We start from the raw sequence: 27,144 nt of genomic DNA on the forward strand, positions 1-27,144 counted from the left end.
CTTTAAGTTATGGTTTTCTTTTATCTTAGCCCTCAGGGGATCAGATGATGATCAAAATATAGAACTTGTCGGAAAAATAATTGTGAAGAAAATAGTAAAACTGTTCATTTTATTTAAGTGCATGAAAATGTCAATTTAGATTCCCCCCCCCCAACTTTTAAAAATTATTATGCTTAAATGTTAACACACTAAATTTATTGAATATTGTCAGTCATTTTACTTTTATCTAAGCTGTGAATACTGGTATTTTTATTTGTAAAGTTCAATATATGTTTTATCTTTAATGACTTATATATTTGCCTGCATTTCATGGTTTATAAATATTTCAATTATAATTGTGACTGTTAAATACTCAAATGTTCAATCACATCCTTATATTTGAATGACATTGTTTTGTATTGGTACTGTAAAAATGTTTTTTCTGTAAGTGAAATTTACTGCCATAGGTTTATTTTTGTACCGTCTTGAAGAAGAATAACGTGCATGTATACTTATTATATATACAATTAGAAAAAAAAATGTTCATGGTATAAATTGTTCTCTAAATGGATCAGCAAATATTATAATCTTATTAGTGCAATATTAATCATTGAATATATAAATATTTCTGGAATAATGTACAGATCACCCAAATATCACTTTAGATGATATAATTTCTTGTTATATCTTTTCCATTATATTTACTGTCATATTATTTGTTACTTTACATAAAAATAACATTTTAATTCTTAAATATTAATAAGTTAACACATAATGCATGTTTATTTCCCATGAACTTTACACTATTATGACTTTGCTCAATACGTAATACAGAATATAATTGTTATACATTACATGTATATGAAGTTTCATACAATCTGTCATTTTTCAATCACAGATACATAAATATTTAAATTTAAAGTCATATTTGTTCTTTTTCAATACATATTAGATGAATTTAATCTAGACACTAAAATTATTTTAATGCCACAATAGCAATAATACCACCAAGCCACAATAGCAGTCCGATCAATGTAGCGACTATACTGAGCACCTGCGCAACCTTAGACGAGGAATACGCAGCTATCAGCCTGTTGTTCTTGTAATGATGTTTTACCTATAAGTAAAGAACTAATTAATATCATGGAAAAAATTATGAGTAACACATGAAATTTAATTTTGCAGAATTTCAAGGTTATATTTAATTAAAAATTTTTGTCATGTCCGGACTTAAATGTCGCAGTGTTATTTGCTCTTATGAGCTAAAAGTGCTAATGTGCTTTTCTGGTTCCATTTTTGTCTTGAAACTGTCTGTATGTCTATCTGTAACCTTTTGAAGTTTTTGACTTTTACTCAAGAACCTTGGGGCTAATTACGAGGGTTGTCCCATAAAATCGTGGACAAAACGTTTTTCTCGAGAAGTAATGGGCGCACTAAGCTGAAAATTTCAGTAAATGTTTATTTATCATATTTAAGTGCATGATAATTTTTTTGATAAAATATAGGCAAAAATAAAGATTTAATTATGCTTGAATGTGCACGGGGTATTGTCCTACGGCGCACGGACAAAAAAACTAGGTTTTATTAAAGAATACACAAGTTTGAATTCAAAATAAAAGTTTTAAATACATAAGATTTGGATGAAAATTATCCTAATTCAATTCCACAATCAATTTTGTAGTCTGTAAAAATTTTAAGGCATTTGGTTAATTTTTGGCAGATTCCCGAGCATTCGAAATGGGAAAGTGGTAAACACAACACACGAAAAATGGAGACGTTTTATGACGTTACGGCGCACCGGAGAGCAGTTTCGTTTTAATTCGATGTTGTAATGACACCTTTAGAAACTTGAAATGACCATAGAAGAAAAAAGATTATGAAAATATCACCATATCTTAAGTATACAAATGAAATAGGGGTTTTCTTATTAGTGCAAGTCTTATTTGATCGAGTCCCTGGGGAATATATAAACATACGGACAAACTCCTAGATGTAATAGCAAAAGACATCACTTTAGACCGCCGATATAATTTTCTTAGTTGAATGATGGTGATTATATTTACTGTCATACTTATTTGTAAATCTTTATGTAAAAATAACATTTTAATTCTTAAATGTTTATAAACACATAAAGAATGTGTATCAATGAAACTTTAAATTTTAAAAGTTTGCTCAATACATAATATAATTGTTCACAAAGATGTAAATGAAATTTCATACACTTTGTCATTATTTCCATGCACAGGTGCATAAATATTTCATAAAATCACATAATTTGTTTATTTATGCATATATTTATCTGAAATTTGCTGTGTATATTACTAAATTATTTTAAATAATAGTGAAAATTTCAGAACACAGTGATGTTTATTTTTTACACTAGACAACTTGTCCACGATTTTACGGGACAACCCTCGTATAACTGAATATGACACAAAGCATCTTTGATTAAAAGAGATTTCTAATTTTTTTTCAGAAGAAGAGGAAAGCCTGCTTTCAAAGAAAATTACTAATTAAAAAATACTAAAATGGGATGTGGTCATCAAAGATCTTCTAAAAGTTGAAACTTGTAACGTTTGTGAAAGCTTAACTAGGAAATAAAGGTATCAAATTACTTGGATCGTGACCTCCTTGGTAAAGGAACATGGTCACAAAAGGTGATGAAAGTTTTGCATTAAATCAAAATATTTAAAAACTTATGAAAAAAAAAACCAAGTCAGAATGCATGTTTAATTTTTACTGATGAAACTTAATTTTTTTGTAAAAATCGGTAAACATAGTAAAGGCGAAGCGTTGTTGGCCATGAGCCTCTTAATTTTTTCAAGTAATAATATGATTTTGCCCTATAAGTATTTTACTCACTTTGATAGAGTTTATCAGTAATTAAACAAATGAACATAATGGAAATTTATCAGTACATCAATTAAATTCATACCCTCATGGAATAAAATAGAGCCACCAGTCCTATTGGGAAGCAGCAAAAGATGGTGGCAAATACAGCCTCCGCTTTGTAATCTTTGGGAGAAGTCAGGATGTAGCCAAACTGATCAGCCAGTCCTGTCTGAAAGAAGATAACACTAATAATAAATTTCGTAATTAGTTATTGCCACCCTCCCATTTCTTTCCAAAAGGTAAAATGAAAAAATAACTAATTTTTTAATATTTTTTTTCGAAATGTCTTTATATGATTAAGAAATTATTGCAAAACTTTTCAGATGAACAAAATTATCATATTGGTTTTTTGGGGAGGAAGAATTATGAATACTAATAAAGAGGGTATTCGAAACAAATACTTGTCGGGTATATCTATAAAAGCAAAACTAATAGCAAAATAAACCACATTTGGAATGCCCTACCTCTGGTTCTTTCTTTTTAAGGCTTTTAGTTTCTCTATCACTCTGAATCGCATCATAATTCTGATACCCGCCGAATCCAAATTGCATAATGGACGATAATGTTTGCATAACTTGGAAAAATCGGAAACATAAATTTATATCTGTCTGTACACACGTCCCTTTTACTTTTATTATAATACAGAGCCTTTATTGTTTTCACGTGAGCATCATAAAGGAAGTTCTTTATAACACAATAGTATTGTTCCTTGGGATAAAAAGTTTAATAGAAGAAATCCTCCAATCTTGCTTTAAATTGCAAGTCTTTTACAACACTGAAATGTAAATTCGGCTACAGAAGTAGTTTTGTTCACTTAGGATTGGTGAATTTTATTTTCCACAGTGTTAAAAACACAATCCACATAAAAATTCCAAGTAAAAACGACAAAAGTGCTAGACTTCTTGTTTTCTTCGAAGCAATGTATGCTGAAAGATAATTGTATCGGCCATAAGAACGGTTAACCTACGATAGATCCAATTCATGTATACCATAATATCCTGTTTATTCCATATTACACCATAGAAATTGTTTTTATATATATTGTTCTATTATAATGATATTTTTCAAGTTCTCAAATATGATAGCAACATATACCCCCTTTATGAAATCAATGTTACAAAATTAATTGATATATATAAATTATACAACAAGGTATTTTTTTTTTCTTTTTTACATTTTACAATATTCTCATTTCCAAACTTTCCTTTAGTGCAAAGAAAATGGCAGCAATCAAAATTGGTGGAAAACATAAACAAGTTAAAATAGATTCAAGAAGATAGTTCTTTGGACGTTCTTTGGAGCCTCTCCAATCTAAGTGATTTAAAAACACCAATTAATTCAATGTCATAAATTCAGTTTTTAAAAGATATCAAATTAACATGGTTAAACCATGACGTGTAAAAAATGTATCTAATGGCTATTTATCTGTTTACTTCTTAATTCGCGAATCTCTGAAGATGCTTAACTTGTTAGAATAATGTGCTCAATATTTTCATGATATAAAAATCTGCGAAAAGATACTATTTTTATAATTTGTAACAAATCCGGCATAATATGAAGAAACATAATTAAACTTGACTGCACAATAGAAACTTACGTGGTCTCGAGGTTTGACCGTTTCTCCTTTGCACTGGCTTTGTCTACGATGTCAAAAGCATGATAGCTCGTCGAATGTCCGGAAAATATGTACATTAGTGAATTACGGGCGATCAGAAGTCATCGAGAAACATCGCTTTAATGGTTTATTGTATTGTGGCAAATTAAAAGTAGCGATTTCCTGAAGTACTATATCTGCAATATCTGCATCCTGTATCATTTACAATTATACAGTATAAGCCGTACCCTTATACATGTATATGTAATGTATTACAGAATATGAGGAGTGATGGCCTTGACAGAAAAGAGTTAAAATTTTGGCTCCCAAAAATCTTTATTGTGATGATTCGTTTTCTAATAGCACTCATAAAACTTCATACAAGCTAATTCAGAGAATCTGTATCCCCCACTTAAGGAAAAAAAAGAAGAGCATGTGCGGATCGGGGTGGGTGGGGAGACGGGGACACTTCTTCATAGTGTGTGTGTTTGGGGGGGGGGGGGCAAAGAGTTATGGTTACATGCACTGAAATTACTCAAACACTCGAAGAATGGACTAATTTATTTGTAAAAAAAAATCAACAACAACACATTCTTGAATTGCAAGCAATACTTACAACTGTGTAAACAATTTTTTTTATTAGTACAAAACTACATGTATATGTATTTTTTCATAATACTGGATTTGGAAACAAGTTTGACAAACTTCACTTATTTAGCCGTTTCCGTTAGATAATTTTAAAATAAGAAAAGACACTGGTGTGAAAGAGCTCACATTATATTGCATGAAATAATAAAAAAAAGTATAAAAGTCACATATTACTAAAACAGTCGTAGTAACAAAGAATTTTGGTCAATGAAGTCATCCTCTTCACAATACAAAAGTAAGGATTTAATTCAAACTTTTCTCTGTAAAAAGAATATATTTGGTTGAAAGAAAATGACCATCATAATCAGAAAATAAAAATATATAGCGGTTACATTACTATTTCATTGTTATTCATATTATGTCAAAAACAAAACAGCATTCTAGTCCATCAAACAATACAAAATAGGAGCTGAGCTAACATGGACCTCCAAAACATACATCGGGATGAGGTGCCATGGAGATGCTAGCATCCCTGACGACAGGTCATACTCGCTGTGTACTCATTGTCATGATCGGAAAAACCATCGTCAATTCAGTAAGTAAATAATAGCTTAACATTTAGAATGAAGAACTTCAGTTAGAATTTGACCTAATGATAAATGTATTTCCTGAAAAGGTCATTGTGTCAACCACAAAGCTTAAAAATGAAAACTTTAAATGGGACCGAGGAAATTTTTGTTTCATCACCTTTTTTTTTTGTCAATAACATATATAGCTCGTTTTTTAATTTGTTCATGCGTAGAGCAAACTCTTGCGTATTGAACTAAGTGAGAGAAATAAACCTTGTATGCGGGTGATGGAGGTATATTGCTGCATACGTAAGTAAGGGACCATGACAAATTGAATAGTTAAAGTCATCACATTTATGATAAAACTTGGTTATCTGATTGCCATTAATGTCTTTTTCAAGTAAAATTTCCACATATGAAACAGATATGTCAGACTCTGTGAAATATTTTAAATTTCAAGTTCAGAATATATATATTGTTTCGACATAAGAGGGGAAATAACTATTGTCTGGTGTTTTGTTATATTACATAAGGAAAATACAGAATTAAAAATTTAACAATATGTCATTGATTTATCTAAATGTCAAGTTCAAGGACACAACAGATAATCTCCTCTTTTCAGGTAAAAGATTTTGGACAAATTCTACTACATTTAAAAGCAAATATAGGTCTTATAATAAAGGGGCCCAATTGGTACCCATTGGAATTCCAATAGATTGTTGAAAGACATGATCTCCAATAACCACATAGGTATTGTCAATCAGAAACTCAGACCGCATTCAGTGTTTGACCCTCCACATACCAAGCAACCTGTAATTTAACTGTGCTTGAACATTGCAAAGATTTTGCTCATTTATGCAAAATAAAAAATTCTTCACATTTTGGCCCTCTAAGTTTCAGAATAAAATTATGAATAATGGAGCCAGGAAGATATCTCCCCCTTATCTGGATCGACCCACCGGTTGTGTGGCTCAAGTACAATTATGTTAAATTATACACAACAGTAATTTATCTAAATATGCAACAATTTTTTTAACAAACCCATTATGAAGAGTTCAAAACCAGCATACCTAAAAGTTAATAAAATTCACAACTCCCAAACTACCTGTAAAAAAATTGAATTATAATATTTTTTAAAGATATTAATACTATATCAAAAATTTTGAAAGGTAAACATATACCAATACCTTAATTTTTTTTTATCATACTTACGTTTAATTAACCTAAAACTTTTTGTATAGGAATGTTGGTGCCTTTGATTTCTAGTATGGAGAGAGTACCACTGACAGACCCGGCCACTAATAACAATGGACGACCATTTGGACTTTGATGAGGAGGAATGTATCTGAAAGTATATAGTACCAGTAAGAGGAATTCAATACATCATATACAGTTAAATCTTAAAATCGAATGTTTTAAATCTATTAACATTTTAGGCATTTATTATCCAGTTACATGCTTAAATATTTACGTCACACCGAACTGCAAATATTGTTGTAGTATTAATATAGACTATATATTTTATTCTAGATAATTAGTATTTCCTGGATAATTAAGATCACGTATTTCAACGAGTTAAACTGAAAGTTCAAACTATTTGTAACAATGATCTGTTGAAGCTATTTGAAAGGTTACTTTATGTCCTCTGGATCTATACAACTTATGGTCTGTTGGTTAAAAGCCTCTGTCCACGGGACCTCCGAGTTTGGTATATTCCAGAAAACACTTTCGAAATGTGGCGTGGATATGTCTCCATTGAATGAGTATATACTGATAGAACCTGGACGCTCATTGCCAAGGAAAACTATAATTCTGTTGCCTTCGTGAGCTACTGCAATACTTTCACTTTCCGGACCCTTTGAAATAAAATTAGGCATTATAGAGAAAGATTTATGGTGACATTTTATAGTTTAACATGTATTTCATTAAGCATTGTTTGATGTTTACTTTGTCATCCGATCTACTATCCATCGTGTTTTTTACAACTTTGTGAATCTTTTTTGCATCTGCGTTAAAGAGATCGGGTCTTGATTGTGATAGTGTATCCTCTACGCTACTCCCACTGTCGTAAACTTTGGTCATTGTATCAGCTCTCCAAATGGAGAAGCCTCGTCCACCAAATGTGTACAGTTTATCAAAGGTGCCATCCGGCAATCTACCACTCTCTTTTGTAATGTGCAACCTTCCTATTAAATTATATGGAGTATTCATATCAAGTCAAAAACATCAACATTCACAGACACGCTCAACGTATTCAGAGAGAGAGAGAGAGAGATTATTTGTTCATTTTTATTGACTTTAAAATGTATTTTTCTTGTTATATTATAAAAACTAGAGTTACCTAAATTTGAATCGTCCATGATATTCCTTATGTTATTCTCTTTTGCCCACGTAATTACATCAGAATTATCTAGCAAACAAAATAAGAAAATTCAACCGTATAACATATCCAAAATGATAAAACAATGGAAATAAAACTGAATGGTGAATAAATATATCTAGAATTATTGTACTTGATAGCGTAATATCCTTGGCTCGCACCACTTCGCTGAAACCAGTCATATGCAGAGGGTATTCTGAATAATCCTTAATGTCGCCCTCATTAGCCATGATGAGGTATTCAACATTCTTAAAATCCATAATATGAATGGAATCAGGTTGATACATCCCAAACACAGGCAAAGGTCTGATATGAATTCCTGAAAACAAAATTTGAATTTATTTACACCTATTGAAAACAATGAACAAAATATTTAAAAGAAAATTAGAGTTCTCAGTTGGTTTGAAAATTTCTTAAATTAACAATTGTGACAAAATAATAATAACAAAACTAAATAGAATGAAGAATCTTATGAATATTCATTTAAATACAAGTACCATGGTCTTTATCACTAGCATCCAGTTTAGCATTTCTCCAGTTTTTAAAACCAAGCCCATGAATTGCTGTTATGTTCGCTGTTTCTAAATCTACTTCTGCTATTGCATTGTTTTCCTAAATATCCGGAAAAAAAAACCAATCAGAATATCACAAGGAATACTCGGAGCAAGTGAGAGAACCATTAGTAGAATTGCTTTGTCATCAATTTTTGAATGTATATAGAATTATACTGAAATGAATCTTCCATGTTTTATCGGTAATATTTTCAAAAAATATACTTAGAAACTGATTGCATTTATCTATTTACAAGGAAATACGTACAGGGAAGTACGTACTCCGCAAAAGAGTACACTTGACTTAGCAAATTCCCTTTACCTGAAGGCATATGTAAGCTTTCTTTTCATCTTTGCTGTAAGTGATATATTCTGGTTCTAAATCCTGGGAGAACGTATTATTATTTTCTTTATAGATAAAGCGTACACCGGATTTTGATAAGTCAGCCCACCTGAAAAAGTACTAGTATATATATACGTATGTATAAATTATACAATAAAATATGTTCAAAACCTGAAAAAGTAAGATAAATGGTATCAAATAATTTTATTAAAATCTTACATAAGCATATCTGTACGTAGCTTTGTAATAAATCTTAAAAGTTAAGTGTTCTACTACTGGTTGACAAGGAATGAACATGTATAGTTATTCACTTATCATGCCCCATTCATATTTCTAACTCTCCCCCGGCTATCCCTCTCTAAATTCTTACCTATCATTGAAATTGTGAAAATTCAGCCTTTTGTACGAATAGTGGGAGGCTGAGGTGCTTTGACCATGGAACTTCAGCAACCCCACACCACCCTCTGGGTCCACTAATTTGCCGTCTCTGGCAAATGCCTCCGCCTCCAGGGCAATTAGAACAGTGCTGCAGTTTGAGGAAGGCAGTAGCATATCTGGTAGAGGACCAACTGAAAACAGTATTATTTAATATTATATACAACAGTTGTAATTTAGAGATCTATCATGTTCTAAATTTTGAATTTACTATAGGGGAGGTAAAAGCAAAATTTACAACAGGATGAATTGTAAAATTTGTATTTACCTCCCCCTTGTAAATTCAAAATTTACGACATGATAAATCAAATTTTCATTAATATGCTATTATTAACTGGCTGGAAAGTCAGTGAATTTATTCTCTCTCAAATATATACTTTTTGGGGCAAAACATGAAGTAAAATCTTTTTTTTTTTGGTATTAGAAATGTTTACCTGTAATATTTAGAACGGCCTCCATTGTGTTATACTTTTTATCATACTTCTTGAAGACGACCACTCTCCCCGCCTCTCTATTTTGATTATTATCCAAGGCGACAAACACGTGATCTCCACAGACTTCTACGTCAGTGGGATCAAAATCTCCCAGAATCTCATGGAAGAGAATTTCTGGCTTGTCAACATTGGATATGTCCACAACGTTGAGTTTGGACGCTCCTGGAAATAATAACGAACACGTTCAAATATACCATCACAATCTAATTTAAACAAGGTGTTATTGCTTTACGAAACGGATCGGTTGAGGTCGAAGAATTACTTCTTATTGTCTTAATATCTAGCATATAATTCTCTTCTTTTTAGCTAAATCTGTCTTGAATAGGAAAAATTTGACATATTTAACTGTAAACTGTATAGACGTCAGAATTCGATATACACATGTACGTACAATGTCAAGTTAAACTACATGTAGCTTAATGTAGCTTACAGCATGAAAAAAGGAACAAAATAAATTTAAAAATATAATTAGGAAAAAATAAATTGAATAATCATTGTATTATTACTATTATATAGTAATACTGTAACTTACCAACTATATATACAATTTTATCCTGCGGATCGTAAGCGAGTTGCTCAGCGGCTCCCCCAACTAAAGTGAAAACCGGCGCTCCAGCCTCAGTATATGAAAAGGGTACGTATAGGTCAGAAATTTTCTCTAAATGAATATTATTACAATGGCCATAAATGGCAAATAATATTTGTAAGAAAAATATTTTTTGATAGGTCTTTAAGAACTTTTTCATAATAAACATTTTTTTAACTTAAATGATTTTATAATTGGGGTATATATTGAGAATGAGTTCTAGATTGAGAAAAATTGATGAATTTATATTGGGTTGTCATGTGATCAAATACCCAGACATAGTGACACTGTCACGCACTAACCCATCTTATGTACATGTGGCAGCACAGCCTCGATTTTAACATTAATTTTGTAAGGAGAAAAAAAATTCTTATAAAAAATTGCAACGAACTTCCCAACGTATAAATTTTTATAACCCCCGCTTTGTAAATGACGCACATGCTTTGGTGGAATATCAAAGCATGCACTTTAAAGACAAAGCTCTGTTTAGCAAGAGGTCATTGTAATCATGTTTTTTGTTTGAGTTATGTATGGAGTCAATGTTTTCATATAATATGATTACATCTTTGATAAAGTATAGAATCAAAAAATAAAATCAAGATATCGTCTTTTTTCATAAAAACTAGCCTTAACATAAAGATTACAAAATGAAAACTAAACAGAATCAATAAAATTTATTTGACGAACTAAGCTAATTTTTGTTGAACGTCTACAGATGAGTTAATACTTATTGGAACTGTATATTATTAGAACAATTTAAGTTGATGGCCAGTACTTAAATATACGATTCAATTATATATTTTTAAATGAATCGTTGGATTCCAATTTTTTAATTGTATTTTTTCCTTTAATTTTTAAAAATACACACTGGACATGAGAGGGAACATAACGACATTTAATGATAGGAAATACAAACAAATGAAGGTCATTTATGTCGCCTTATCTTGCAATGTCCTTGAAATTATTCAAAAGCCAGGTCATATTTGTTCAATACCAATACTGATGATATCTACACAAACTGAAACGAAGTTTAATTTACTAGTACATGTACTTTTATACAGATAAACCATCATTCAAACCGTCTTTTATTTTAGCAGGATTAAACAATAGCAAGCTTAAAAAATTATATTTAAAGATTTTTCTAAAACATCTTTAAAATAAAGATAATAGCAAGAATAAAAATAAAGATTATTATTTTTTTATTTTTCTAAATTACAGTAAATGACAATAAGAACAATATCGTAGTATTCTTATAATGACAAGTTAAAAATTTATCAAAATATTTGAAATATATTATATAATAATTTCAAGAATGCACACTCCTAATAAAGGAAGAAGGACACCAAAGTTCATTTCTGAAAAAAAGAATTCAATTGTATAAGTTATGAAAACAACGAAACAACAAATATAAATAAATTTTGATGACAAGAAAGTATAATGAACTGATGGACAGACGACCGACGGTTAAAAAAACTTATTTTATGAAGAAAATGGTGACATACGAATTTCAAAAAACATTGTAAAAAGTAGAAGCTTACGTAAGTAGTTCTGAGATCCCCCATTGCTTGTGTTTTCTGAAAAATGAAAAAAATATTATTATACTAATTTTCCAATATTAAATAACATTAAGTAACATTAATTAATTATCCGATTGAAAAGCAGATTCGTGATAAGTCTGTGCCGATCGGTAGGTACAATCTAAATACTCAATAAGCCCATGCTTACCAATATTGAAGCCTTTGACTTCTAAAATAGAGAGAGTGCCACTAACAGAACCAGCCACCAATAACAAAGGTCTACCGCTTGGACTTTGATGTGGTGGAATGTATCTAACAATTACAAAATTAAAAATCATGGACATATTTCGATAAAAAACCGAAAAGTATGAAATTAAAATATGTGATTATTTTATTAGGCTACTTAAACATTTTGGAAGGACAATTACTTTAGATCTTCTGGATCGATACTACTAATGGTTTTGCGGTCAAAGGCTTCTGTCCAAGATTCATCGGAAGAAGGTATATCCCAAAAGGCACTTTCAAATCTTGGTGAGGTCATATTTCCAGTAAATGAATATATACTGATTGAACCTGGTCTCTCGTTTCCAAGGAAAACTATAACTTTGTTACCTTCGTAGGCAACTGCAAGACTCTCACTCTCAGGACCCTAAGTATGAAAAATAATTTAATAAGAAAATCGTAAAGGCTGAATTACAAATGTCATCAATTAATTTAAACGGATAAAAATGAAAAGTTTTATCAGCGATGTAATTTTTCGTCTAGACGTTAAAAATTCCACATGAGTAGAACTGTGAAACATGTGATATATAACTATTCATTGCCACTTTGCTTTAAAAGTAATATATAATGAAATCATGGAAAGTTACATGTGTGATTTACTTTGTTATCTGATCTGGAGTCCATTGTGGACTTAATAATTGTATCAGCTTTAGGATTTGCGTTGAAGAGATCAGGTCTTGATTCTGCGTGAGTGTCTTCTACGTCACTTCCGCTATCATAAACGTTGGTCATTGTATCAGCTCTCCAAACTGAAAATCCTCTTCCACCAAATGTGTACAATTTATCAAAGGTTCCATCGGGCAGTCGTCCATTTTCTGTTGTGATTTGCAGCCTTCCTTTAAAACAGACAAGCAATTTAAATCAAATGAAACATATATTGAAAACAAAAAAGTTCAGTTTAAGTAACCTTAACATGAACATAAAACATCAAAAGTTTTAATATGTAATAGCAGAGCATGTGTAATAAAGAACAATTACCTAAAATTGCATCACTCAAAACATTCTCTACATTGTTTTGAGATGCCCACCCTGTGACTTCGGAATCATCTTTGAAAAATAACAACTCAATGTTAGGTTTAATTATAGAAAATAGATAAATTTAAGTGTATAAGAAAGAAAGAATTGTTTTTAGCCTTGCTAATCATATCTATACAATCCAGCACACAGTACTTGCTAAAGAGATATCCTTGACTCTTATTTCTTCACTAAAACCAGTCATATTCTGTGGATATTCAGAATAATCCTTGCTGTCTCCTTCATTGGCTGTGATGATGTATTCAACATCATTCATTTTTACCGAATGGATAGCGTCGGGCTGGTACATCCCGTACACCGGAAGTGATCTGATGATGATTTCTAGAGAAGAAAACGGATAATATCAGACAAGGCTTGATAACCCTGAAATTGCATCCTGGTCCTGTAAAACGACCCTGTCCAATTGAAAATATAATAATTTCCCAAAATTAAGGTAAAAGAAATTCCCAAATGATACACAGGCTGAAATTTGCTGTGCCTTTTATAATAAAACAAACTTGAATTTTGACATTTTAATGACTCATATGATAAAGATTTGAACAGAGATCAAGCCTTCAAAGTAACTCTTTATTCAACTTTTAAGATGATGCATGGCCTCAATTTTTCCGAAATTTTCCACTTTTTCGATTCAAAATCCCATTTGGTAGGATACAGGACGCTGTCCTAAAAGGGTCAACAAGCCCTGTTAGATTTACAATATCAAAGTCGAAATCATAAAAAAAGCAGGTGTGTAAAATTATTTTTCAAATAAAGCTTTTTTAGTTAAGATTCACTTCATTTAATTACCGTTATCTTTGTCATTAGCATCAAGTTTAGAATTACTCCAGTTTTTGAAACCAAGTCCATGAATTGCTGTAATATTTTCAGTCTCCAAATCTACCACAGCGATAGCATTATTTTCCTGTAAAGTTGAAGAAAATAATACATTGGTTGTATGGGTTTTCAATTGAATGAAACATCCATTTCTAAATCAAGAGAATAGAGATGACAAAATGTTTATTTTACATACAGGTATATAGTACATGTATATGATCGAGAGAAAAGTTTTTCCTCGGAAGTTCATTGCGGCCAAGAGATATTTAAGAAATGTAATCAAATTTTATGTCATAAAATGAGGAGGGTTTGACAAGAAATATGGGGACGGTTTGACCAAGGACAAATATTTGGAATCCGTTTTGTAACAGGCTACTTTAGGACATTTGCATGAATTCACCTGTACATTTAATCAAGGACGTATCACGTAGAAAGGTGGACATTTACGTGAAGGGACATATGATAAGTATTTACCTGACTGACCTTAAAAGGGCAAATGGTCCTAAAGTCAAATCAGTTCAAAACTGAATGATAGTCAAAAGGTTGCATTAGTTATTTGTGATTTAAAAAATATTAGACATGACTAGACCTTTCAGAACAAATAAGAAGAACTAACTCTATGTAATGGTTAAAAAATGTTTAAGAAAGACTGACACCTCAATTTCATATTTCTACCTTTATTTGTTCTTGTGCTGGTAAAAAATATATTACGAACGCTAATTTTAAATTAAAAACTTTGTCGGTGGCACAGTGCATGACTTTCAAAAATTCTTTTTATATTTTGATGGTGAGCTGGAGAAGGGAAATGGGATAAGGTGTCAAAAGACATTCCTGAAAAGTTCATGAAAAGTCTAAGTTATAAATTAAGACTTAATGTCAAACGTGTATTCTTTTTGATTTAATTACAAAATGTTCTTCTTTTAAATTTTCAGTCTGCACATGTTTCCATTATCTTGGCAAAAAAATTAAGTTTGTTAGTAACAGCTATTTCTCTTTCGATAGATAGTACATGAAGAAAACTTACGTGTTTTGATATATAATAATACTTAAAGATGTCTTTCTTGCGACTCCATATCTATCACATTCAATTGGGAACTATACTTTATATGCTTTATGCATGCTCTGATTTCTCTAAGCGAACATATCTCGTTTGATGATAGAAATTCTTGAATCTTTTTCAATATTTGCCTACCGGTAAATTTTATATGAAGCGGCATTTTAGTTATTCAGAAAAGGGTTTGTAAATTAAGAAACGTTCAACTGATAAATTTATGGAGCAAACTTTGCAGTGTGCTCTTGAGATAAAAGGTAAAATGCACAAATGGTGACACAGAAAAGGAATCAAAGGACTATTTCTTTCTTTTATTTTTTAAAGGAGTCATCTAACTTAAGTATAACCAAATGTCCTTAGTTGTCACCCAGTCGTCGATCTGCTTTTCATCTTGCATTTTGACAAAATATCCTTAGCAGCCATCCGATTGTCTGCCTTTCTACCTTGTATTTGGAGAATTATAAAGATGCTGATCAGATTAGAAAAAAATGATTCATGATGTAGATTAATTGATGACAGATGACTATTCAAGAGGTACATTGCAAAATATTCATTTACCTGAAGACAAACGTAAGCTTTTGTTTCATCTTTACTGAAAGTAATATATTCAGGTTCTAAATCTTGCGAAAACGTGTTGTTTTGTTCTTTGTAAACAAATCGTACACCAGATTTTGACAAGTCATTCCATCTACAAATTACAAAAAAATATACGTTTGGTACTACACGTACATATAGAAATCAAAAGATGACACATTTCATAATGAAATATAGAAGAATTCACACACACACACACACACCCACACACACACACACACACACACAGAACGATTTTGAGTTCTTTACATCCATATTCACCCTCTTGGCCAAATAGATATGTCAGGATAAGTTAATTCTCAACTGGATTCTCTAGAATATACTTTAGTGAACCAGTAATTAATGTTTATGTTTGAGACTCATTCAATGAAAAATTTTCAGTCATACCTATCATTGAAATTGTGAAAATTTAGCCTTTTGTAGTAATAACTTGAGGAAGTAATGTTAACACCGTGAAACTTCAGAAGTCCAACGCCACCCTCTGGGTCAACCAATTTACCGTTTTTAGGAAATGCTTCCGCCTCCAGGGCGATTAAAACATGTTTACAGTTTGAGGTTGGAAGAAGCATGTCTGGCAGAGGTCCAACTGAAATTGCATCATATAGAAACATTGAAACCATTTTAGAAATTTTAAGAGATCTTCATCTTGTTAAATATAAATTTACGCTTTCTTGTGAGAAATCAAAGTTTTTTTTTATGAGATTCCCTAAACATATTAAAACTCTATGATATACCTGTAATATTTAGAACAGCCTCCATTGTGTTATACTTCTGGTTATATTTCTTGAAGACGATCACCCTCCCAGCTTCTCTGTCCTGATTATTATCCAAAGCAACAAACACATGATCCCCACAGAATTCTACGTCAGTGGGATCAAAATCTCCCAAAACTTTATGGTAAAGGATCTGTGGATTTTCTACTTCGGAAATATCAACAACATTTATTTTGGATGCCCCTGTAAATATTTTTACGTTACAAAGGTTGCGATCTTAGGTTTTTACAAAAAGCTAATGGCTATGGTGAAGCCTACACGATCGAAGTCGATCTTTCTTAAATTTATATCTACAACTCCATTAGAAGTAAAATATTCATATATAACTATATTGGAGATTGAAAAATACTAAATTTATATACAGGTGTCTCATTATATCGCGGTACTTAAATCTTTTGCATAAAAAAGTGTAATTTGATTTTTTAAATTTAACTTTCATCAAATGATATTAATAAACATGATAAAGCAAACTATGGCCTAACTTTTTAGTATCAAATTATTTCCCAAGCTTGCATCGTCTAAGTTGTAGTCTATTTTTAAAACGGGAAGTCTCATTTACCTCCTAAATTGGAGAGTCTCATAGTATCGCGGTATGGGAAAACATGGAAACTTGAGGTTGACGTGGACTTCAATTCTTATTCTTTATTTTACCATGTAATTTGACATAAGAAAATAAACAATTATACAAACTAAAGACTTTCAAAACATGAACTTTATATGGATTTTACTATACTATAAACTCAGGGGGCTAAAAATAATAAAAACGGAGATCGATTTTGTAAAATTACGTTTTATTTGAATAAGACGCATTTTCCATACTTTTTAATCATCACAAAAATTTACATTCAGATGACAGACTGATATTTTTTTCAACAAAAAGCATATGAGCTATGTATCTGATCTTTTGGAATATACCGCGATACAATGAAACCCGCGATATAATGAGAATCGAGTATACATTTGAATTTTTGGTCAAGATCCCTTGACGCACTAGTAATAAGATGATTATTTTTAACTTTCAAAAGGAAGTGCCTGCAAAATCTTATCAAGTCACTACTCTGTCCAGTGTATATATAATGTCAGACTATATGCTCATTTTTTTACATGAAGGGTTTATGTTGTCCCGGTGACCATATAGGTGGCGTTAACGGTTAAAGAATCTATCTTTTTTTGCAATGCTATTTGCTTTTTTTAAAAAACTGTTTTGTATGTTTAGTATTTACTTAATGTTAAGATGAATACAATTTACATTGTGTATTTCATGCTTTTTTTTTTGAGGTTTCACCAAAGGACGACATGTCCAAAAATGTTTTTTTTTTAATTGCTCCAAAACTATGTGTTTTTTATATAGTTAAAAGTTTTACAGTTTATAAATATATCATTGATTAACAGATAGAAAGTCGGGGATGCTTACTCCTCCATGGCGCCTGATCCCACCTCTGGTGTTTTGGAAGTCCGTGTTTGCTCTGCTCCTATTTTTGTATTGTTTTATGGACTTTGATATGGAATACTGTTCGTTATCTCCATATCCTTCATTGATGATAAATACTTAAAAAAATATTTATTGAGAAAACTTCTTTAAGAAAAATGCATATATATTTATAAAATACAGCTAAATAATTCCTTACTTTTAGTGAAAGGCTTTATTACAGAAACAATATATATTTATCAATGAAGGGCAAGCTGGACTTCGATAGTCTCTGGAAAGTTGTTTTCCCTGTTTATTTTGTCATAATGTTAAGATATGAAACCAAAAGTACATTGCAAATGGCAGATTTTATAGGGGTCTTGTCTTTTTACATTTCATGCTTTCAATAACAGCCTCTCAGAGACCATTCACGTCCAACTTGCCCTTTATTGACAAACATATATCATTTCCGCAATTATGGTTTTCAATAAAAGTACAGAATTAAGCGGGTGCACTTTTCAAAATTATGCAAATTTTTGAATATATTTTTTCTCAAAATTATTTAACATTTTTAACTTTATACCTCACATAGTTTTTGAGCTATTGTAAAAAGACATTTTTGGACATGTTGTTCTTTGGCGAAACCTCAAAACCATTTTACTTTGGATAATAAATTTTTCGTCATGCATTGAAAAACACTACTAGTTGTTTTTTTTGCGACAGCTTGATAAAATAGTTTAAACATATTGTTGTAAAACACTATTTGCTGAAAGTTTCGAAATTTATTATTTAATGAGTACCAAAAATAAAACCTCACCGACAATATACACAATCTGATCCTGGAAATCATAAGCCATTTGTTCTGCTGATCCTCCGTCCAAAGAAAAAATAGGTTTCCCCTCTTCATTGTACGAAAACGGTATGTATAATGTAGAAATTTTGTTCAGATGAATATTTTCACCTTGAATACATGTAATTAATAACATTTGTAAGAAATATTGTACATTAAAAAACATCCTTGAGGCACACTCCATCTTGCATTTAAAGAACACGGTTGGTATTTAACCTCATGCTCGTGTTTCACTTATGCTCTAGATTTTTATGATACTTTGTGCATACATCGTAGAGCATTCATTCAGAAGTTTTGGTCAACAAGAAGTATACTGTAAATCACTTTTTATTCGCGAGAACTTTATTTTCGCGTAATTACGCGAGATAGTGTGCTCGCGAAAATTAAATTCTCGCGTATAATAGTATTCATTAAGATTATATAGAGAAATAACCACATTTCGTGAAATTTTGTTTCGCTAATCAATAGTATTATTTACACTTATTACATATTGAAAAGGCTATCATAATACCCCATTCATACGACACGATTTGCATACCTCAGTATATTTTACACATATCAAATTTACTAACATGTGCAATTTTTGTCGTATGAACTGATTTGCCTACATGCAAATTCTGCACATTTGAGAAAATTTACACCTGGTCAGGACATGGTGAAAATTTACTTTTGCATACATGTTGTCGCAAATTTTTAGTTCAAGTGAGTAAATTTTGTCCTATGAACACGCAGCAAATTTACTTATGTGTGTATTTTGTTTTGTTTATTGCATAAATCTACCTTTTAAGGGTTGTTTTTGTTGTGTATGCATTGGGGCATGTAAAATAACAGTTAGTAAACCTGGCGGCTAGAAATCAAAGCTCAAAAACATGGATGTTTAATGGTTATCATTGCTCTACCTCAAAGATAGTTGAATGTAAATTGACTTTTTTAAAGGATACGCTGGATTGTACTAGCATAGTACTTTCCACAAATGGCATTTTCAACTCTGAAAACAAGAAGCCATTTTCTCTTCTGAGATAAATTTGAATTTTTACTTCTTGTACCCTTTCTGAAAAATTCATATTTTTCTCCAATGATATAAATGTGGTTGCAAACATGTGTCCAGCAGGATCAATTAGTAGTCCCCTTACTATTCAAGTAGTCTCCATGGAGGTTTGATAGGAATATACATGTACATTCTATCAATTGTACAGGCCGCCTTATAAATTAGCTCAAGCTCTGTATAATTATGACTTTCTTCTAGTTTTCTCCGTTTTTCAACCAAGGCAATCTACTGACATACAAGTTGATGTTACAGGAATTTCAACAACCTCATTTAAAATAAGCATTCGAAAGTATCCTCATTGACACCTGTTGGGTGCTTGTTAGAAATCACTCCAATGAATTTCCAGGGGTTCTGTTTATTTTCTATTCACATACTTGTACTGTTAACGGATTTTTGAGATCGATCGCTGTTTGTTTTATTCACCCTTTTCTTTCTTCTGAAAAATACAATTAATATTTCAGGAGATTTTTCATTATGCCCTCTCAAACTTGATGTACTCTAGATTTCCCAACAACAAAAAGATTCCAATCGTCCTATTTCTGCTGAAGACGCCAACCACTAGATGGCAACAGCCACCATTTTCTTTACACTCAACGACTTTTCTACAGTCTTTAGCACCCGGACCAAAACATTTTCAACTTTAAACAATGATTTTAATAAATTCCCCCCTCTTCGTGTGAAAATTCTTATACCATTCTTTGTCCTTAAATTCATTAAGTTAGTTTTTTTGCACCAATAAATCAGTGGATCGGGTTTTTGTCCTTGTTTCTTTGGGGAACATTCAAAAATTAGAAGAAAATACAATTTTTTAATTATAAAAATTCACAATGCTGAATCTATCCATCTCCTTATCTTATATAAAAGTATGAGGATTTACTTCTAGTACATAAATTTCGTCTATACACATAGCAAATTAACTTTTACTTGCGTGTGTAGATTTACTCATATGAATATTTGCACACATAAGCAAATTTTCGTTGTCTGAATGGGTTATATATGATTGATATCTTTTGTCTACTGATGATTAATATTTCAAATAATAATAAATTCTCTTCCTTTATAGAAAATAAATAGTTACAAAATTAAATGTGAAAAACGTAGTCAGATTTTATTTTTAAAAATATATTTAAAAAAAAAAACTAGTAAAAAAAATACAAGACAGAAAATCATAAAAATATTCATAGAAAAATTCTAATTAATTCTGGACTGAAGTACCAAAATGATAGGCCATTCTTGTCTGTAATGAAGCGAAATACAATGTAGATCAAATAGGCAAACTACGTCAAAAACTAAGATGGTGAATCTAAATAAGTAAAACAAGAGGCCCATGGGCCACGTCGCTCAGCTGAGCACTGTGGCTGGGGAAAAGTAGAAATTGGTTTATTATTGAATAGTTTATATCCAAAAGTAGTCCCATGACCAATCATGGCTTTGCTATTCTTGATAAGATGATTTTTAAAGAATTTTCCTATATATTTCTATGAAAAACTTTGATTGGCCATTGTGGCCCAGCCCTACCCCCGGGGGTCATGAACAAACTTGAATCTACACTACCTGAGGATTCTTCCATATAAATATGATCAATCATGGCTTTGTTATTCTTAAGAAGAAGATTTTTAAAGAATTTTCCCATACATTTCTATATAAAGCTTTGGTCGGCCATTGTGGCCCAGCCCTACCTCCGGGGGTCATGATTTGAACAAACTTGAATCTACACTACCCGAGGATTCTTCCATATAGATATGATCAATCATGGCTTTGTTATTCTTAAGAAGAAGATTTTTAAAGAATTTTCCCACACATTTCTATGTAAAGCTTTGGTCGGCCATTGTGGCCCCGCCCTACCCCCGGGGGTCATGATTTGAACAAAGTTGAATCTACACTACCTGAGGATATTTCCCAATAAGTTTCATCTTTCCTGGCACAGTGGTTCTTGAGAAGAAGATTTTTTAAAAGATACCACCAAATTTTCATTAATTCCCAATTATCTCCTCTTGAATGAAGGCGTGGCCCTTCATTTGAACAAACTTGAATCCCCTTCACCCAAGGATGCTTTGTGGCAAGTTTGGTTGAAATTGGCCCAGCGGTTCTTGAGAAGAAGTCGAAAATGTGAAAAGTTTACAACAACAACAACGACGACGACAACAACTACAACGACGACAACGACAGACAACGGACAAATTGTGATCAGAAAAGCTCACTTGAGCCTTTGGCTCAGGTGAGCTAACAAATGCTTTAGATACATGTATAGAAAACGATTGCCTGTTTTCTTCCGATTCAATTTTTTAAAATTTTTTGTTCATAAAGGTTAATTTTACCCTCTCGACATTTAGTTTATTTATAAGTTTTCTAATAGATTGTACAATTGTAATATGAAATCATCCTTAGTTTGATTTACATAAATTAAAGCATTTGAATGTCTTACACAAGTAAAATTAAAACCAAAAACGCAATTTTTAGACTACCTCTGTTTCAAACATATTTTGGCATTTACTTTTTGACTTTAAATGACACAAATAATATTTCATGTGCTTTACAAAGTGTTGAGAAGGTGTCCTGAAATGGTATCTCTTACCCACCCCAGACGGCCTTTTTTCAGCTAAGGAATAGTAGCAAATTCAGAACTTAATCACAAAGCCGTTGTGACATAGATACTAGTACCTCGAAATGTGTTGCACCCATTTGTTTTTGATAACGATTTTGAAAGATGTGCATTCATAATGAATAAAATTTTCTTAAACGGAAGAAGTACTGATGTAATATCTATTGCAATAGAGAATTAAAAAATTGAAAAGAAAAAACCAAGGATGACATATGAATTATTTCTTAAATTTAAACTTTTTGTACTTCAAAAAGTTTGATATATTTGATTTACAAGAGTGCTGATAAAGATATATTTAAACAACATACGTTTGAGGTAAATAAATCCTCAAGGATAATCCTTCAACTTTTGGTTAAAAAGCGAAAAAAAACCTTAGAGTCCAAAATATGAATCGTGGCCTTTATGTATTTTATGAAAAGAAAAGTATGTTCCTAAAATAAGGTGAAAGAGTAATGGCAGTTTTAAAAAGGAAGAATATTTGTTCTAGTTAGTAGGTCATGGTGACTCAATTCATTATAATAAAATTTATTGGGTTTAATATACAAAATAATTTTCATTTGGGAATGTAGGCCTTTTGTATTTTAATAAATCATCAAATGGCTTAATTTTAAATTCTGTTAATAAGATTCTATCTAGTCTACTGTTTGTTTGATATCCGCAAAAATAGCTGTTTATAACGAGTTAATTAAATAGATACTTAAAAAGGCACTTTTAAACTAATATAAATAAATTTCTATTCATTTTTTTAAAAAATCATTCAACATGAAAAATATTTCTCAAGAAACTACAATTAAATGAATTTGATGTGCTGTCCTTTAAAGGTACTTGGACACAGATTTGAAGTTATTTTTTTCTGTATAATATCACGACTTATATATTTTAATAGCATTTCACACAAAAATTAATTAAAAATCTTATTTCATTGAAAAGTTATTAAAACTTTAAATTTTTTGGTTGGTTTGATTGACACATCCTTGCACTTTCACAAATTTTAACTTTATTCTTAATCCTAAGGAAAAGTGGCAATCTTGTTGTGTATTAATGAGAAATATTAAAACTTAAATCCAGAAAAATAATTTTATTCAGAGTAGAAATGTTAGAAAGCAAAACTCCTTCACAAGTATCGTCTTTCCGTTGTGTAAAGAGTTTAGCAAATAGAGCACATTCGTGTTATGTACACAGTTTTTGTAAACAAGGCAAGAGCCTGTTATTGTTTGATGTTTACGATTCACCGGGTGCGTTCAATAGCCAAAGTCTGCTCACCACAACTGCACGGCCTGACAATATATTGTGAGTTTGTTTTGCTTTCGAACATGTCTACTCTGAATTTTCTGGATTATAGTATTAATATTTTTCATTAATACACAACGAGATTGCACTTTTCCTAAGGATGAAGAATAAAGTTAAAATTTGTGAAAGTGCAAGGATGTGCCAAACAAACCCGCCAAAAAAATTAAAATCTTAATAACTTTTAAATCAAATAAGATTTTTAATTATTTTTTGTGTGAAATGCTATTAAAATATATAAGTCGTAATATTATGGAGAAAAAATTAACTTCAAATTTGTGTCCAAGTACCTTTAATAACACTATGTTAGGTTATTCTATATAGAGAGGGCAAGATCTTTAAGGTGATGAACAGATGTCCTAAAATCGTGCCATGTTTCTTTTGCATATCTGGAGATACATTCTAGATACCATTCCGGGAAAACAGCCTTAAGCAAGAGGACACCTTTAAAAGTGCAAAATCTCATGCATGTAGGCCTGCAGTGTTTATTGTCCTAATCATTTTAAATATTAATATGGTAGACAATACATAGATTCTTTACAATCGTATATTTTATTCCTTGTAAGGTATATTTTAGTAGAAACTTATTTTGTAATCGTCACTTATTTTTTCATGAAACATTTACATGTAAATAAATTAACTTAAAAAATAAGCTGCACTTTCGGAAGATCAACACGAATTATTTAAATTCAAATAATATGTCAACAAAAGACAAATAAATTGTGAACATTGCTAATTTTCTGTTTGAAATCTTTTAATATAAGATTTGATTTTAGTCACATATGTTTCACATATATTTCACTTGTGAACAAAATCACCTTGATTTCCTTGTCCTTCAATGCCTAAAATATTTCATCTTTAAAGTCCTATCGGTCGTCGAATGAAAAAAAGATAACCGAATATTTTGAAAGTATAAATTTAGATGTCAGATAATTCATGGCACAATATTTACTGCCTTACGTAAATTAAAACCTTACTCAAGTGTTCCATAGATCAGCAGTGTTTGAGACCAGCTTGGACCCGCCCCTTCTCCATGACATAAGGAAGGCCCCTGAACTTCTTTCATCAATAATCTTTTAATATTTGTGAATTATGCGCTTTTTGTTGTCTATCTCTCGACTACCGTAAAATTTCACTCATATGGAGACACAATCATATACAAGAGGAAAGCTGCAAATTTTGATCTGTGTATAGATCTGACCTATACTTGCCAGTATTTTCTGCAATATGCGCATGGTAAATTTGTAAGGGTTCTTTTAGATGACTAGGGAATGAAAACCGCCAATGTCCCTAGATTATCCAAAGCACCCCGTTAAACTCATGACAACCAGCAGTTATAAAATTGTTATTTGGTTTAAAATATTACCTGTTGATTGCTGTGGACATTGGCGTATCGTATAAGTTGGAAGAGAGAAAACTCGTGAGACCTCTAAAATAGTAAATTGAACTTATCCAAGTTATGTACAAAGATAGAAATAACAACAAATAAGATTTTTAATTAATTTTTGTGTGAATGCTATTAAAATATATAAGTCGTAATATTATGGAGAAAAAATTAACTTCAAATCTGTGTCCAAGTACCTTTAATAACACTATGTTAGGTTATTCTATATAGAGAGGGCAAGATCTTTAAGGTGATGAACAGATGTCCTAAAATCGTGCCATGTTTCTTTAAATTTGCATATCTGGAGATACATTCTAGATACCATTCCGGGAAAACAGCCTTAAGCAAGAGGACACCTTTAAAAGTGCAAAATCTCATGCACGTAGGCCTGCATTGTTTATTGTCCTAATCATTTTAAATATTAATATGGTAGACAATACATAGATTCTTTACAATCGTAAATTTTATTCCTTGTAAGGTATATTTTAGTAGAAACTTATTTTGTAATCGTCACTTATTTTTTCATGAAACATTTACATGTAAATAAATTAACTTAAAAAATAAGCTGCACTTTCGGAAGATCAACACGAATTATTTAAATTCAAATAATATGTCAACAAAAGACAAATAAATTGTGAACATTGCTAATTTTCTGTTTGAAATCTTTTAATATAAGATTTGATTTTAGTCACATATGTTTCACATATATTTCACTTGTGAACAAAATCACCTTGATTTCCTTGTCCTTCAATGCCTAAAATAGTTCATCTTTAAAGTCCTATCGGTCGTCGAATGAAAAAAAGATGACCGAATATTGAGAAAGTAAAATTTAGATGTTAGATAATTCATGGCACAATATTTACTGCCTTACGTAAATTAAAACCTTACTCAAGTGTTCCATAGATCAGCAGTGTTTGAGACCAGCTTGGACCCGCCCCTTCTCCATGACATAAGGAAGGCCCCTGAACTTCTTTCATCAATAATCTTTTAATATTTGTGAATTATGCGCTTTTTGTTGTCTATCTCTCGACTACCGTAAAATTTCACTCATATGGAGACACAATCATATACAAGAGGAAAGCTGCAAATTTTGATCTGTGTATAGATCTGACCTATACTTGCCAGTATTTTCTGCAATATGCGCATGGTAAATTTGTAAGGGTTCTTTTAGATGACTAAGGAATGAAAACCGCCAATGTCCCTAGATTATCCAAAGCACCCCGTTAAACTCATGACAACCAGCAGTTATAAAATTGTTATTTGGTTTAAAATATTACCTGTTGATTGCTGTGGACATTGGCGTATCGTATAAGTTGGAAGAGAGAAAACTCGTGAGACCTCTAAAATAGTAAACTGAACTTATCCAAGTTATGTACAAAGATAGAAATAACAACAAACTTTAAACAAAAGACAAAGTCATGTTTACTTAAAGTTTATCTTTTTGAAGCATTGTGATAACGCACTTTGAAAAAATTACGCACTTTGAAATTTTTTTCAAAGTGCGTCAAAATTGGGACAAAATCAACGGACTTTGAAAAAAATTTTCAAAGTGTGTTAAATTTGGGACACACTCAACGCACTTTGAAAAAAATTTTCAAAGTGCGTTAAGAGTGAACATCAACAATTTTACCAAGTGGAGATTTAACGCACTTTCAAAAAAATATGTATAAAACAAAAATTCTAGACTTAGATATTAGTAATTGAGAGAATCAATTTTTAATAGTGTTACATGTTTCGATTAACCCTCATCGGGAACAGCATATAGAATATACTTAGATATTAGTAATTGAGAGAATCAATTTTTAATAATTATATCTTTCGAAAAAAAAAACGTTTTAATTTACATGTTTCGATTAACCCTCATCGGGAACAAGGAGAAAATGAGCATATAGAATATACTTAGATATTAGTAATTGAGAGAATCAATTTTTAATAATTATATCTTTCGAAAAAAAAAAACGTTTTAATTTACATGTATTGATTAACCCTCATCGAGAACAAGGAGAAGATGAGTATATAGAATGTCTCTCAGACCAACTCATTTTTACTTAAGTATGAAATTGAAACCCCATCCCCCCCCTGTCTAGGT

At 31.2% G+C, this 27,144-nt stretch overlaps 3 protein-coding genes across 3 annotated transcripts; all 3 read right to left on the bottom strand.

The window, feature by feature from the left end:
- Positions 1 to 739: 739 nt before the first annotated feature.
- On the bottom strand, positions 740 to 3,813 carry LOC134281013 (proline rich transmembrane protein 1B-like). The gene is made up of 3 exons (XM_062763469.1): positions 3,336 to 3,813; positions 2,915 to 3,040; positions 740 to 1,096 (listed from the first exon to the last, which is right to left on the bottom strand). Exons 1-3 carry the CDS (start codon positions 3,441 to 3,443, stop codon positions 956 to 958), a joined length of 375 nt encoding a protein of 124 aa, XP_062619453.1. The 5' UTR covers positions 3,444 to 3,813; the 3' UTR covers positions 740 to 955.
- A 1,292-nt stretch (positions 3,814 to 5,105) lies between these two features.
- Positions 5,106 to 10,577, bottom strand: LOC134281014 (mesenchyme-specific cell surface glycoprotein-like). Its single transcript, XM_062763470.1, has 12 exons — positions 10,358 to 10,577; positions 9,766 to 9,987; positions 9,267 to 9,465; positions 8,876 to 9,005; positions 8,500 to 8,614; positions 8,136 to 8,321; positions 7,964 to 8,032; positions 7,570 to 7,808; positions 7,258 to 7,478; positions 6,835 to 6,967; positions 6,693 to 6,727; positions 5,106 to 5,373 (listed from the first exon to the last, which is right to left on the bottom strand). The coding sequence occupies exons 1-10, from the start codon at positions 10,569 to 10,571 to the stop codon at positions 6,841 to 6,843; spliced, it is 1,722 nt and encodes a 573-aa protein (XP_062619454.1). The 5' UTR covers positions 10,572 to 10,577; the 3' UTR covers positions 5,106 to 5,373; positions 6,693 to 6,727; positions 6,835 to 6,840.
- A 1,016-nt stretch (positions 10,578 to 11,593) lies between these two features.
- LOC134281036 (mesenchyme-specific cell surface glycoprotein-like) lies at positions 11,594 to 19,659 on the bottom strand. The gene is made up of 13 exons (XM_062763497.1): positions 19,215 to 19,659; positions 18,702 to 19,057; positions 16,438 to 16,659; positions 16,091 to 16,289; positions 15,668 to 15,797; positions 14,032 to 14,146; positions 13,381 to 13,566; positions 13,189 to 13,257; positions 12,811 to 13,046; positions 12,357 to 12,577; positions 12,137 to 12,240; positions 11,950 to 11,985; positions 11,594 to 11,766 (listed from the first exon to the last, which is right to left on the bottom strand). The coding sequence occupies exons 2-13, from the start codon at positions 18,916 to 18,918 to the stop codon at positions 11,705 to 11,707; spliced, it is 1,797 nt and encodes a 598-aa protein (XP_062619481.1). The 5' UTR covers positions 18,919 to 19,057; positions 19,215 to 19,659; the 3' UTR covers positions 11,594 to 11,704.
- Between the last annotated feature and the right edge of the window lie 7,485 nt (positions 19,660 to 27,144).

The sequence above is a fragment of the Saccostrea cucullata genome, unplaced genomic scaffold (assembly GCF_032062105.1).
Source record: "Saccostrea cucullata isolate Sc308-1 unplaced genomic scaffold, CSIRO_AGI_Scuc_v1 ctg77, whole genome shotgun sequence".
Lineage (NCBI taxonomy): Eukaryota > Metazoa > Mollusca > Bivalvia > Ostreida > Ostreidae > Saccostrea > Saccostrea cuccullata.